Source organism: Amphiura filiformis, chromosome 19 (genome assembly GCF_039555335.1).
Source record: "Amphiura filiformis chromosome 19, Afil_fr2py, whole genome shotgun sequence".
NCBI lineage: Eukaryota > Metazoa > Echinodermata > Ophiuroidea > Amphilepidida > Amphiuridae > Amphiura > Amphiura filiformis.
The window spans coordinates 57,556,530-57,572,443 of NC_092646.1; the positions used below are offsets into that span (position 1 = coordinate 57,556,530).

A 15,914-nucleotide genomic window follows, 5' to 3' on the forward strand; every position below is an offset into this window, starting at 1 on the left:
AGTTGGCTTTCTTGGAACAATTGAAAGGGTCTGCCACCAATTGTACTAAAGCTTATGACAACAATATGAACCAACTGCTCCAAAAATGTGCACAAATCCCGCTTGGGATCCAGGGGGCTACCTTAGGTCCCTTAGCAGACGGGTCCAGGGTCAGAAACACATCAAAAATCCTGGGTTTTAAACATTGTTAACACCATTTACATGCAATTTGGTGAAATCAGAAACATTTCTAGTTGCATACCCTCTACCTTTACACCTCCTGGATCGTCACCGTTTACCAGTGGCTTAAATGGATATGTTGTATTTTCATTCTCGGACACGATGTGTACAATAATTGTAAGCTACGCAATGTTGTTTCTGGGCAGCTGGTCACCAAGTTTGGAGCTTCTGTACGTGAAGTACGCACACACACACATTTGACACAACACTCAGCACATACACTTTTGTGCGAGAATTTAAAAATAACAACAGTATAGTCAATGGAAGTTGCGGGTTTGATTCCCACGCTGGTACATTCCCTTGCTTTTTGTCAGTTGGGTTGTGCACCAGATGGGATTTCATTTATATGTTGTCAACTTTAATTGTAACACTTGGGGTGGTTTAAACTGTTTATTGTTTTCTGAATAAATACACTTACCGGTGCTTTCTTGTCTATTGGTTTGATGACAAACTTTTTGTCGTTGAAGGAAATATTACGGATCTCACTCCATGGGAAACCAATCTTGGGTGTGAGTCTGCAAAGCAAAATATATGTGTTATCAGACTTGACAAAGTTTCTCTCACCATATGCTTGTTTTTTATTATTTTTATTTTTACATTTTCCTTTGAAGCCATATTATAACATTTGCTGAGGAGGACCCCCTCACCGATTTTTTAAAATTCATTTTTACACGATTATATTGTACTTTATTAAACCAATATACCCTGCAAAAATCAAGACTCTAGGTGCTGTAGTTTTGTCAAAATCCGAGATTTTGAATAAAACAATGGAACCGGCATTTTATTATTACGATGGAATTATTAATGGAACACATACACGATGTTCATAACACACAGTACGTACACGGCGTGCGGGACGGTGATCTACACAACTAAGGGTCGTACCATAACATGACCAAAGGAGTGGTACGTATTGGCGACATATGCATTGGTAGTAAATTCCAATTTTCTTTGCTTTGCCGTAGTTGTTCGGCTCAAAAATAAAAGGGGATATATCTGACAGTAAAACCTAACATTTTATGGCAAAGAAATGCTAATCTATTTTGTATGAAAATGTTATAATATGGCTTTAAGGGCTCGGATAGCGACATTTTCACATATTTTTTGTGTGACCTGAGAGCATATCAGATATATCAAATTACATTTTGAAAATGAGAAATGTCCTTCTGATATCAAATAATTTTTGAAATTTTGTGATATATTACACATTTTATGGCAAATGATTACAAATTATAATGATATGTGACCGTCCACGGCGAATGAGCCGTAAATTCCTCCCCCGGTCAATTTTGTTTTATTTCGTGTTTAAAAAATAAACATCATAAACTTTAAAATGGTATATCATTTGACTTCAAACGATATCCAGAAGCGGAGTTATGGTTAGTTAAACTTTGCTCCTTCAACAAAATTATAGCTTTTTTCGTTTCTATGTGTGTCTGTTTTTCCACATTGCTGGCAATAAATATCAAACAGTCATAATTGGCGGTCATTTCAAATCATCCCCAAGTCAACGAGGTTTAAGAAGGTTCTCTCATTGTTAATTGTTGGTTATGCATACCTATACAAATAACCCACCACTTGAAAAGGATTTAGCAAAAGCAAACAAAGACCAGAGCTATTAAAAGTTCTATAGCCATCTAAGGTAGAAGCTTATTATCCACTTCAATAATAGGATTATTGATTGGTGTTGTGACTATCAAAATAAGACACTTGTCGCGCCAGCTTAAGTGACCGATGAATACGACCTTCGTACACATTTTACACCATAACTCAGAATACAATTTAGGGAATTTACGGCTCGTTTGTGCTGCCGGGTCACATATGTATTTAAAGTGCATGTAGCTGGGATGAAGAGAGGTCCATTATATGATAATTTTTACCTTTCGTATTGAAGATATAGATTTTTTTTCCCCAAAACTCTAACAAAATTTAGGTCTTTTTGGGAAAAGAATGTATATTTTCAATATGAAAGGTCAAAATTTTCAATTGATAGTCGGCTTTTCATCTCAGCTACACACACTTTAAGTACATATATCATTAGATTTAAAAAGTTTACTTCGAGGACTGTTAAATATCAAAAATATTATAAAATATCAAGTTTTAATAATTTGCCATAAAATTTGTATATCGTGAATTAAAAAAAAATCAAAATTATTTAACATCAGAAGGACATTCCTCGTACTTAGAATGCAATTTGATATACGTCTGATGTGCTCTCATATCCCAGAAAAATACTATGCAAACGTTGCTATCCGAGCCCTTAAAACACATTTCCATTCAGGGTCAGGTTTTTTAATCACAAATTTCATATTGAGAAGTTGGTCTTTCAGTTTTGGGTGTCAAAAATAAGTTAACGGGTTAGGCCATTTTAAATCGACTTTCGAAAAGTTTTTTGATACATTCATTGATTTCTCAAAAAGTAAAAATCGCAGTTTAACAAATAACGGTTCAAATGAAAGCCATTATTGGGGGCTAATTGTTGTATCACTATGAAAGGCCTGACACCAATATAAACACTTATTTCGGTGACCCAAGTTCATGGTCATTTCTGCTCACGCACTTTTTTACAGATGGCCTAGAATTTCATATTTCGGTTTCAGCGATTGCCGAAAAAGGTGGTATGTTTTTGAAAAGCGTTTCCGCTTGGAATGTAGATAGTTGTTGTTGCTATTACTGTTCGCGATTTTAATTTATGCACTTTTTAGCCGACAATTTTCAATGCATTTTACATAATAGAAATGTCGCTGGCATAAATACCGATATTTTTAACAGTATCGGTTTTTTAAATCAAAATACCATCCAAAAGAGTTCCCAATACTTTTATGAAACCGTAGATACCAAATCGGACTGCAGGTGATGAACAGATTTTGAACTAGAATTAAAAGAACCAGCGTGAGGCCTTCTCAAAATGTACTTTTTAAAATATCGAGTTGTTTAATTTTGGACTGCTTTTTCCTTGTTTTTTATAACAAGAAAATGCTTTACATACCCCAAACTTCTCACATAGTCTTGGCTAAGTGTCCGTTACTGGTTGATATTATTAGAATTAAACGATTTTCATGATTAACTTACTTTTACCGCAATGTTTTCCCTCGCAATGTTCAAATATATCCCCAAAATGGCGTTGCTTTCTGTCTCACGTTAATGACAAGGTTATCCCAAGATGTGTGAGAGTTTCTGACACTATATTCACGGGTATTCTATAGCTATTCAAACATATACAAATTTGGCTGGTTTGCGATAAGCTATACCATTTTCACCCTGATGTGGTAGACTGGATCCTTCAGTTTTTCAACAACTACATACGGTCATCGGGTTGTGCTGTTGGTGAAGGGGGCGCAGCACTAATTCAGCGTCCCATAGGATAACGTGTGAATTCGGCCTACTTCAAGCGCCATTCCTGGCGTCCCTGCAATACTTGGCAAAATAAATTTGGCATCAAATTAAAGCTCTGTTTCTCTAGATTCCAAAACTTTTGTCGACATATATCGATGACCATTGACTTTTTTCGCTATTTTTGCGGTGCAAAAAAAAAATAGCTAAACATATACTAAACTCACCACTCACATTTCAAGATGGGGTTTTCTCTTAATCCGCCACAGAGAATTGCTTTTGAGATCAATTGTCCAGTTTTTTTCTGCATGTTATCATTAAAGACACTTGTCGAATTCATATGAGCCAATATTGAGTGATTTTAAGTGAACATGTCGGTAGATATGGTCGCTACAATCTCATATTCACTATGGACTATATTAGCCGAATTTCGTTGTTACATAAAATGCGGAGTGATTTAGTGTTGCGCCCTCTGAATAAGGCAAAGTGACGGATTGTGGGTAAATAAAAGACGCCGTCATTAGAGGCCAGAAGGATTCAGGCTACTGATATGGCAGTGACATCAGCACTGTATGAATTTCATTACACTCCCTATAGCGTTCGATCAAAGCGCTGGTGTACACTACGCACGCCGCTTAAAGACACCGCATAGATCTTGTGAGCGAAACAGCTGCTTCAAGGGCGCACCACCATTAAACGCGCCCATTGAAATACACGGTAAAAGGCCTACATTTGGATCTCGTTTGGCACTTGAATTACGTATTTCAACTATAAAGCTTGGTATCAGATTAAAGCTGATCATGTGTAGAATATTATTCTTTCAACGGAATATATTGCTAACCACCGACTTTTTCTGTTATTTTGCCGCAAAAGAAAAAATTGTGCAAATTTAACCCTAAAAAATCACTCAATTTTAGAAACCGGACGTTGTTCAAATTCGCCAGAACTTCAACTCTGAAATAAAAATTGGGACTTTTTCTCCGAATTCTTCATGTATATACTTGCCGGAAGCAAATGGGCTGAAAGCGGGCAAAATTTGACTATACGTTTAGAAAATAAAGCCAAAACAAGCTCAAATAAGCGGTGGACTATTTTAACCGAATTTCACTGTTACATAAATCGTGGAGTGATTTGGTGGTGCGCCCTCTTATAAGCGTCAATAGTTATCAAAATCCAAATTTTTACTTTTTAAAGTAAACTAGAGATAGTTTCTAGTAATTTTGCAAAATTTCATCCCTCTGCGACATTCCGTTCGGAAGAAATGATGTTTTAAAACTCAGCTCGGAATCACCAAAAGACCCAAATTTCATCATGTTCATCAACATGCAGAGTTTTGCAGAGGTTGGACAGAAAATTGAATGATTGATGCAAAAAGGGCACTTTCTAATTTAAAAGTTTTAGTTGAGAAAAGTACAAAATGTGTGTATTCATGTTTTGAATATCTTTAATATAGGCCTATTTACTTAATTATGTCAAAGTACCCCCCCCCTTCTTCTTCTCTGTCTTCAAAACAAGGCCTACTGATATTGGCAATTTAAGCAAAAATACAAGTTTTATGCGTTATTCTGATCTGGTATAAATTTACAGCAAAAGCACTCACGAAAGCGATTTTTCATGCTTTTCTTGACGTCAGAGACCTGTATTTTTGGGTAAATTTTTAAACAAATGTTCCTAAAATTAATCACAAAGGTTATTTAAAGCATTTCTGACTGAAATAAACTGATTTTTTAAGACTTCCGCCCTTATTCGATGTCTTTTTTTTTTTTTTTGTACAGAAGCGCGAACATAGTAACACATCTTGAAAGCCTCTTATAAGGAGCGCACCACCATTAACAGCGCCCATTGAAATACACGGTAAAAGGCCTACATTTGGATCTCGTTTTGGCACTTGAATTACGTATTTCAACTATAAAGCTTGGTATCAGATTAAAGCTGATCATGTGTAGAATATTATTCTTTCAACGGAATATATTGCTAACCACCGACTTTTTCTGTTATTTTGCCGCAAAGAAAAATTGTGCAAATTTAACCCTAAAAATCACTCAATTTTAGAAACGGACGTTGTTCAAATTGCGCCAGAACTTCAACTCTGAAATAAAAATTGGGACTTTTTCTCCGAATTCTTCATGTATATACTTGTCGGAAGCAAATGAGCTGAAAACAGGCACAAATTGACTATACTTTTAGAAAATAAAGCCAAAACAAGCTCAAATAAGCGGTGGACTATTTTAACCGAATTTCACTGTTACATAAATCGTGGAGTGATTTGGTGGTGCGCCCTCTCAACGCGTTGACGTCACTGCCACATCGGGGTGAAAACTGGTATAGGTCAGGCTTCCTCAAATAGGTTTGTTGAAGCGCCACATGAAATAAAAAGACTGAAAAGCGCCACTCAATGGCTGCGCGGCAGCTTTCAGCGGTGCTTTAGCACGGCCGGGGAGTCAGAGGGTGCCCCCTGTGAAGTTAACGTGGGTTTTTTTTTAAAGTTGAGGTGCAAATGACGCCATTTGGTGCAATATTTTGCACTATTTTAGCCTGTCTCTACACGGAGAACATGGGAATTTATTTATTTATTTATTTATTTATTTATTTATTTATTTATTTATTTATTTTAAATCTAAACGGCGCCTCGCGCCACTCGGGAAGCCACGCTATTTGCGGACCCCTGGTATAGGTAATAGATGACTATGAAAACTTTCCGCATACCGAATATGGGTTTAGCTCATATTTAATTGCCTTTAGGCCCTATGATTTATTTTTAGAAAAGAAAGCCTAAGACTGGAGCCTAATCAATTGAGAAGGGAATGGATTTTGTCACAGTAATATCAAAATTAATATCGTCCATAACAAGAAGGAATGCATCACGATTTTTTGATATCCAGCTATAGTATTTTAATTGATTTACACTGAACATGAAGCTATAATATCTCTACTATATAGCTTCATGCATGGACATTTGCAGACCGACCTTCTCCATGTAGGGAGTACCACATTAGATTGTGTTTACAAGAAATATATAATAAGCGCCACTTCCACGAAATGTCCTATATGCCAGCAACTTTGATGATAATATATTATCTACAACATCACACCTGTTTTTCAAGAACTCTCTTTTATCTATTCACCTCAAAGAAAGGATTAGAATTATTATAATAGAATCCCTGACCTGATGCAACGCATTTTTAATGAGTTGCTGAGGGACTAGAAATCTTTATGGTCGAATGAACAACGATGACCACTACACAGGTCAATGGCCTTATTGTGTTCTGGCGGGTTATTTAAAAGCACGGTCCCTGAATTTTTCCAGACAAGGAACAATAGGAACAAATTGCCTGGCAATGGGGTCACATATAATCCCAGTCTATAGTGTGATCAGAACATTATAGGCAGGTAATCATTATAGTATAATCAGTACTGAAAAGTCCAATGCGATTTTTAATGTATTTTAAAAATTCAAAGAACCACTTTTAGCGGGAATTTTTGCAAGTTACACAGCTGAAGTTGTAAAATGGTTGAAATACTACAATATTACGGCGTAAACAAGAATATGTTTGTTTGGTCTTTGTTCCTACAGCCACATCCCTTAATGTACTTTATCCCTGTAAGTATTTCATATACAGTCACCCCCCCGTTTCCGAAAAACCTGGCTATACCACTGGTGTCAACTCACTTGTCTGCTTTCTCATATACATTGAGTCCTAGTGCATCTACTCCAAGCCACAGGTCTGTGCCTTTCTTGTTCTTAATTTCAAAGTAGTTGACTCCATACATCTCCAGATCTTGTGCAATCTTCAGATGCTCCATCATGGCTTCCTCTCTGAAATAAAAAAAGGATGAGCAAAATTAGACCTCTTTTCTACATCTTCCTTCATATTTCCAGACAAAGATTTGTGGGACAGAAACTGGGAGGTTTGTCGTACCACCCCCTCCCCACCTCCCACCCGTACACACACACACACTATGTATCTGCATGTATGCATGTACACAAACTTTGAAAACACCCCCTTTTGCAAAGTTTTCATGTGAAAAACATCCATTATTGTAATGACTTTGAACATTTTTGCTCTCCAACAGTACGCCTTTTTGATGGAAATGTGTGCCATGAACAGGAAGGTTTGCTTGCATATTTTATATTTTTCCCAAAAAAATAACAATTTAGAGCAATTTTGTACATTCATACTTATTTTACTTCATAGATGAAATCATGAAGAACACACAATTTGGTGACAAGCGTTTTTGAAAACAACAAAACAAAAGAACCTGTTCGGTGTGTTTCTCAAATTGTGTTTCTTTATCAGAAATCACTCCCTATTTCGCAAATATTTTACCTGCGCATACACAGAGTGCCCTACACTGTGGTCAGGTTAAACCCAGCCAATATTTTTCCTCCCAACATGAACTTAATTTTGGTTAAAATTTATTATTTCCCGCCAAAAAATTCAACCAAAAAGAGCATGTAGCCTTAAGCTTAACTTATCTAAGCTTAACATGGCATTCAGAACTGATGACATTAGTCTTTGTGGACCAATCATGACTTCAATTACATTACAATCTGTCTGTGTGTGTGGGGCAGGGCCTGGATTTCGACGAGAATCACAGAATAGATTCTCGTACGATTAGGTTGCAAGAATCAACTTCTCTCATTGTATCATACAGTAAGTGCAGCGACTATGGTGGATTTTGATTCTCGTAAACCAAGAAGAAATCTTGGGTGGGTGTGGGGGTGTGTGGGTGGGTGTCTGTCTATCATGCTGGCTAACCACATTACTGATGAATGGATAAAACAAAATATCCCCATTCTGAGTGACATATGACAGGCACTGCATGTGGTATGTGTTTGTGTTCACAGGTGGTGTAATAGACCTGCCAAATGCTGGTGTACCTGTGGCGTATCCAAGTATGTGTATTATAATTTATATTATGGGCCATTAATCCCTGATGAATGCTTTGATGAGTTATCTTTCAGACTACTCAAGATTTCTGGGCAAATTTTGTATGAGTCAGTCTCAGTCAGAAAGCATAATACTCTTGCAAAATATCAACACATGAAGGGTCAATATATTTCATAATCACACAAGAAAGCGGTGTACTTGTGGTCCAGTGGTTAAGGTCTTTGACTCTATAGAGCGAGAGGTCCCCAGGTTAAAAGCTTAGTGAAATACATATTAATGTTCTTTTATATATCTATCTTTAAATCTTGTTCTTATGTTTATTGTTTTACACCACGGATGTGTGGAAGAACAAATTCTTTTTTTTTGAACATGTAACCGGTGTATAAATCAAGTGAATGAATGAATGAACGAATGGTTTGATCTCAGGTGGAGGCAAATTTCATATTCAATTATCCGCTCTCTCCCATTAATCACTGCATTTGAATTGTGGGGGAGATGTAGTGCATGACAAAGACCTTGCAGCAGCCAGTTCCTATCAGGGCAACTCCTGGCTATTCATATACCTACAGTGGCCCCTGAGCATCATGGGAGAGCAGCGTTTCAACACCGAAATTATTTCACCCACGTTAAATAAGATGAAAAAATAAGATGAAAAAAAGTAAAAGTCTTACCGCATCATGCCTTTATGTTCTGCATACCAGTTGGTTATCCTTTCTTCCCATTGTTCCTTTGACATCTTGTGTTGATCAAATACTCTGAAAATATAAGCAAAGAAAACAAAAATGATTGGTCACATTATATATATCTCTTTCATTCCTTGTACATATTAGGCCAGGCAACTAAGACCCTTAACAGTAGGCTATCATTCAAGACAGAATTAAAAAGACTATACTATGATCAGCTCGTTATAGGCGATAATTGTTCCGTTTTGTTACTGTACGAGTCAATAAAGTTCCAACTTACGAACACGTAAATGCACAAAAGCGAACTTTGGTCACGCAATGCGCAATTCACGTCATTCTATATCAATACACAATGTTATGAGTCCCGCCTATTACGAGCTGATCAATAGTTTGCATCTGACGTTACCTCAGAAACGATTTCTTTACGAGTTGTCGTTATGATCGGAGTTTCTGAACGCGGCAGTAAAACAGGATGCCTGATGGTTTATTTCAAACCTTCAAACGTACATGTATAAACCATGTCAAAAGTTAGGTCTTTCCTGAAGGCACCATGTCTACAATGCCTAGAAAAGTTGCTTTTTACCTTGCTGCACTGCAATTCCTTTTCTCTAATGAAGGCACCAGTTGAATCAACCGTCCTTTAACGCACTTCTAACCAATCAAGGGTCGCAGGGAGTTTGATTGACAGAGATGTCAGACGCAAACTAGTCTTTTTAATTCTGTCTCTGATTGTAAAATTTTTGTAATTTGACTTTGATCCGTTTCTCACAGAATGTAGAAAGTCATCTTCATAGACACTGATATCACAATGATTTGTTTATCTATTTGGGTCAGCTGTCATATATGCAACACAAATGCATTGGTCTGATGACTATTTGTACTACAGGGTGATTTAAAATGAACTGTACCCAACTGTACCCATTTTTTATATATATTCGCGGAGATTGTACATATCAGAAAACTACCATAGAAAGCAGTGATAAGTGTTCTGTAGTAGAATTTTTGAATTTTGATAATAAGTGATTTTAGATATCGCATTTTCAATTTATCATCCCATTTTTAGACCAACACATGGAACTAAGTTTATCCGTGTTCTCTACCGCAGTAACAAAATTGGTGTGTTTTATAAAAATGTACTTTTCTTCAAAACCATTTGAGGTAAAGACATGATGTTTTCACCAATAATAGGAAACATACTATTCTGTTACAGCTTACTAACACAAATTATTTAAATGTCGGTAAGTATTTAATTTTAATTTTTGAATTTGGGTACAGTTCATTTTAAATCACCCTGTACATGTAGGTAAGCACACTATTTAATAGCAACATAGTCAATTTGACTGAATAATACATAATGCCCAAAGCAGCATTTAATAAGCGATTTTGGCATTACCGACTTCCGGCTTAAGCCATGGGTCCACTGTACCAAAACTAGCCATTGGCAAGAATTTGCATTCATTTGAATACAAAAGCAGCCTTCAAAAAACTTGCACAATTCAACATTGTTCTTGTTCTTTTCTTCAAATATCATAAAGGGGTTACTAAATATATTGAACCCAGGCCTAAAATATTCCCTTTTAAAAAAACAAAAAAACAATTGAGATGCTTCACACATCCAAGCACTTTAAGGGGGTACTACACCCCTGGCCAATTTTGTGCTTATTTTTGCATTTTCTCAAAAATTATAGCACATTGGTGACATGTAAAGATATGCATATTATAGGGGCAAGGACTACAACTACTGTACTGAAAATTTAGCAACTCAAAGCAAGTAGTTATTGATTTATTGATCAAATATTGGTTTTCCCTCATTTTTGAGTGTAACTCCACAACGGTTGTCTGTGCTGAAATAAAATTTCCAGTGCAGTAATTGTGGTCCTTGCCCCTATAATATACATATCTTACTTGTCCCCAATGCACTATAATTTTTTTTTTTTTTTTAAAAATAAGCAAACAATTGAGCAGGAGTGTAGTACCCCCTTAATGAGCACTGTCTAGCTGATTTATGAACCCAATAATAAGACTATTAACAAAACTATTAATGGCAGGGCTATTCCAGTGGAACTTCATACAACCCCTATGTTAGACATAGCTTTCATCTCCCACACAGGGGGGGTGCAGATTTCAAATGGAGTCACCCATTCAAGTAACCTCCAATTGAAATTCACACTCCCTGTGTGGAAGATTTAAAGTCATGTCTTCCATAGGGGGTATATGGATTTCAACTGGAATAGTGTCATTGTTTTTCATGTGCTGACTCAAGTTGTTATCTTATCAGAGAACCTCCATGGCTGTATCATGCAATTATTGACATAAGTTACAAAATAGATAATAGGCTGACATAATCCATTACAATACTTTAAGAAAGAAGTGAAGACTTGGTTTGGGCTACTTCATTTAAAATCCACACTACCCCTGTGGAAGATTTTGGAAATATGTTCCACAGGAGTATGCTTTTCAAATGGAATGAACATAATTATTTTTTTTAATAGGCAGCTCCATTTCAAACTCATTCTCCCTCTGTAGAAGATTCAGGTTGAATCTTTTGCAGAGGGTGTATAAAATTCAAATGGAGCTGCCTAATGTGTTCATTCCATTTGAAATGCATACTCCCCTATCGAAGATATTTCCAAAATCTTCCAGTGTAGTGTGGATTTTAAATGGAATAGCCCATTGGGAGCAACTGCATGCTAAGTTTTGAGACATTTTTCTCAAAATATCAAGAGCTATCTTAAGAACCACTGAACCAATACTAGGCTTGTTTGTACTCATTTCAATGCATTTTCCATGCTGATTCCAAATATGGTCATGAAAATTTACAATTCTGAAATTTTCAAAATTAAAAAAAAAATTGAAACCTGTCGTCTGCAGTTGACACCCGCGTGGAGAGAGTTAACTAACTTTAATCTCTATTCTAACCCTAAGAATAAAAGATTGGAATTGTTGCTTTTACTATCTTCTACCATGTATCCATTTTGCTATTGGCTACCTTGAGACAGTAGTATCTGTGTGATGCACGCACAATCAAAGGCAGTGTATCTGTAGGGCACAGTATTTTATGTTATATATCGCGTGTTACAGATAGATGCACCTTCTCTGATCACACGCATTTCACATGTGGACACTACTGTCTCGAGGAAGCCAAATGGACTATCCTAATAGATTATAAAAGTAGGTCCAATATTTTATTCTATAAGGCCAAGTAAAATAAAAAACCTGTTTCACGTCCGAGTTTTTGAAAAAAAGGAGGAAGAGGGGGCTTTTTATTTTTTATCGCAAAATCGGTGTTAATACCCAGAATTAGAGCTATTTTGGCGCACACAATAATGCCTAGAAAAAGGAGGAGGCCTCATTTTATTTGTTGTTCTGAGAGATAGGCACCCTCTAATTATCTCAAAACCATCCAAAAGTGTTTCTTGTATATTAGCAAGGCTATAGAAAGCATCTCTACTTCCTAGGCATATTTTTTGAAAAGTTATAACTGAATTTCAAAAAATAAAGATATAATTGAAGAAACCTCAAAAATGGAAGCGGGAGGGGGCGTGAAACATGTTAATTTTTTTATTTGGCCTAATCGTAACCTTAATTCTAATCCTGAAACCTAATACTAACTCTAATCATAATCTATTGGGGCAGCATGTGGTTATCTTGGAATGTTACCACTGCATATCCAAATTAATGTTGTTGTTTTGAGGGTATTCACTACAGTTTGTCCACTCTGAAGTACAAAGTGACAACGTGAGCGCATACAGCGCGTTAACAGTGCGCAGTGCTGCGTCTCTGCTGCAGGTATGTGTACCTTCAAAGTCGGCACAATGTATGCGTCCGCGTCTGTACTTTGTACTTCAGAGTAGACTGACTGTACTTCCACGGTTCCCTTAATGGTGAATGGGCAACTCCATTTAGGGGGTGTATGAATTTCATCTGGAACAGCCATAATTCTGGTGCGTCTTAGGTCTTGGTGTAGTTACTGCACTGAGGAAGTAAAAAAACATTGCTCTACAAGACTATGGAGACAGTGGCCATTGAGGGTACTATAAACTTGAGGGATGTGTACAGTGTATAGGCCTATACAATACGGTTCCTCTCACCTTTGTGGTAGCATCTTATCTCCTGACAAGTAACCAGGCTTGTGTTTAGATTTGTCATAGTCCCCATATTTGGCCTGCGCAGCATATGACGCCAGCAATACCGAGGTCTCCGGAGGGCAATATACATTGTCGCATAAGATGTCATCTTTAACTTGCAAGAAAAATAGGCGCTGGAAAGAAGTATTATCAAACAATGATCAGAGAAAAAGGAATGCCAACAGTATTTTAAAGAGCAATAAAATGTGCAGGGTTGTAGCTACAGTGGGCAGTGGTGGGCGGCAGACTCAGTTTGGAGCCCACCACTCAGCTGCAATTTTAGCACTGGAGCCCACCACTCAGGAGGCCAAAATTGCACCATTTGATTGAATTAGTCAAGAATTTGGTCCATTTTGGCAACAAAATGCCAAATATGCAAAATTTTCATCAAATGCCACCCAGCACTAAAAATATCCTAGCTACAACCCTGAAAATGTGTTTTCTAGCATGTCTAGCATCAGCTAGACACTGCACATTATGTCAAGAGGGGCAAATCATCAATCTTTATCCCTGGCATAAGGATTCTGTGCAAAACCAGTAAGAGATGCAATCTCAAAGAAGAATGCAACTGTCTGTTTTCTTCATATTTGTCAACATATCTGAAAAGAAAATGGTTTAAGGGGGTACTGCACCCCTGGCCAATTTTGTGCCTATTTTTGCATTTTTCTAAAAAATTATAGCACATTGGTAACAAGTAAGATATGTATTGTATATTATAGGGGCAAGGACTACATCTACTGTACTGATAATTCAGCAACTCAAAGCAAGTAGTTATTGATTTATTGATCAAATATTGGTTTTCCCTCATTTTTGACTGTAACTCCACAATTGCTGTCTGTGCTGAAATAAAATTTCCAGTGCAGTAGTTGTAGTCCTTGCCCCTATAATATACATATTTTACTTGTCCCCAATGCGTTATAATTTTTGAGAAAAATGCAAAAATAGGCACAAAATTGGGCAGGGGTGTAGTACCCCCTTAAGGGTATTCTCCCGATATAAACCACTTTAAAGGTCCGTAACCCGATCGACAGCATCATCCCCGATTTTTTTCATTGTTGATGAGGTTTTGGTATCACATAATAGATACTATTTTTCTCATTACTATCCTGAAATTTGACGCTCCAAGTCGATGTATTTCGGAGAAATCATGAATCACAGCGGTTTTACAGGTATACCAGTTTGTAAACAATAAAAATTACTTCGGATCATGGGAAGAGAAAAAGCGAACACGCTAAGTGTAGTCTCCTACACAGCCAGTTTGCGTCGGTCTGACACTCGTCGATCCTCGTCGATAGCCACATACAGTCTGGCTCGAGACTACGCTAGGTGCTGAGGAGACGGTCCGCCGTATATAATTAAAACAATTCCTTGATTATATCAGTTGGTGAAATAGCTCAATTGGCTAGCTGGCGCCGTTCTTTTTACCCTAGAGGTACCCGGTTCAAAACCCGGTATCGGAAGGTTTTTTCCTCTCCATTTTTAACCCAAACTTTTTTATATTCATTTGAAATGTACATATTGCAAGGGGAAATATATTTTGTTTCCTTTTTTTCTGAAACGGTACGAAAAAAAACAAATATTTTCCGTTCAATACTGGCCGGGCATTGCAGCATGTCAGCATTCGTCATACGAACGGGAATTGTTGTTGTTGCATGCCTACCCAGAATGCAATTCACGTATACAAGGTATTGGATTGCAAATTTGGCTATTTATTCACATTTACGCTGAAAATGCTCTCGTTTTTTCACAAAGCAGCATAAAGGGGAGATATTTGATATTATTATGTAATTTTAAAGACAATCCATATCCAAAACCAATAGGGTTACCCCCCTTTAGCGACTGCAAAAATTGTGCAGATTTTTTCGGTCCTCAATGGATCTCTAAAAGTCCCTTAATTTTGTTCTTACAATTGGAAAAGAGAAGAAATGAAATCTGTGGTATTGGAAAACAAAACTGGCCTTGCTATAAAACAGGAGAATTTGTCAATAATTTAATTAGATTATGGATTTTCATGAATGTGGTTTTAAATTAAAGCATATACTTAACAGATTTATTTAGGTGGAATCTTGAATTATATTTACGTATGCAATATTGCTTAAAACTACACGTAAGTTGTAGTTCTGTATGTGAAATAGTTAATTTCCCGATATCTTATTTAAAGTGCATTACATACTGGTCTATCTCGATAAGCTTGAGATAGACCAGTATGTGATGCTTCTAAAGTCACGTCACCGATCGCGAAATCGAGATAGCCCATAAGATAGACCAGTATGTGATGCACTTTAAATACGATATAGGGAAATTAAATATTTCACATACAGAACTACAACTTAAGTGTAGTTTTAAGCAATATTGCATACGTAAATATAATTCAAGATTCCACTTAAATAAATATTATAAGTATATGATTTAATTTAAAACCACTTTCATGAAAATCCATAGTCTTATTAAATAATAGAAAAGTAAACTTAATACGAAGATTTTCATTTGTGATTTTCTCGAAATACGTGTTTTTCGAGATAGACCAGTATGTGATGCGTCCGACGAGTCATCATCTCTCCTTTCTGCAGGAACTTTATTTATTTTTTGGCTCCCTACTTAGCCTGCATAATTATGTACATGTTAATTTCACAAAATGTTTCCACCTTTGGCATAATAAC

At 36.6% G+C, this 15,914-nt stretch overlaps 1 protein-coding gene across 1 annotated transcript in view; it reads right to left on the minus strand.

Annotated features, from left to right (window-relative positions):
- LOC140141556 (moesin-like) overlaps window positions 1–15,914 on the minus strand; it is a 72,609-nt gene that overhangs the window by 7,427 nt on the left and 49,268 nt on the right. The window contains exons 6-9 of the mRNA XM_072163464.1: window positions 13,219–13,388; window positions 9,116–9,199; window positions 7,223–7,369; window positions 638–734 (exon numbers count right to left, since the gene is read on the minus strand). Of these exons, the coding sequence (XP_072019565.1) occupies window positions 638–734; window positions 7,223–7,369; window positions 9,116–9,199; window positions 13,219–13,388 (498 nt within the window). The remainder of the gene's footprint in view (window positions 1–637; window positions 735–7,222; window positions 7,370–9,115; window positions 9,200–13,218; window positions 13,389–15,914) is intronic.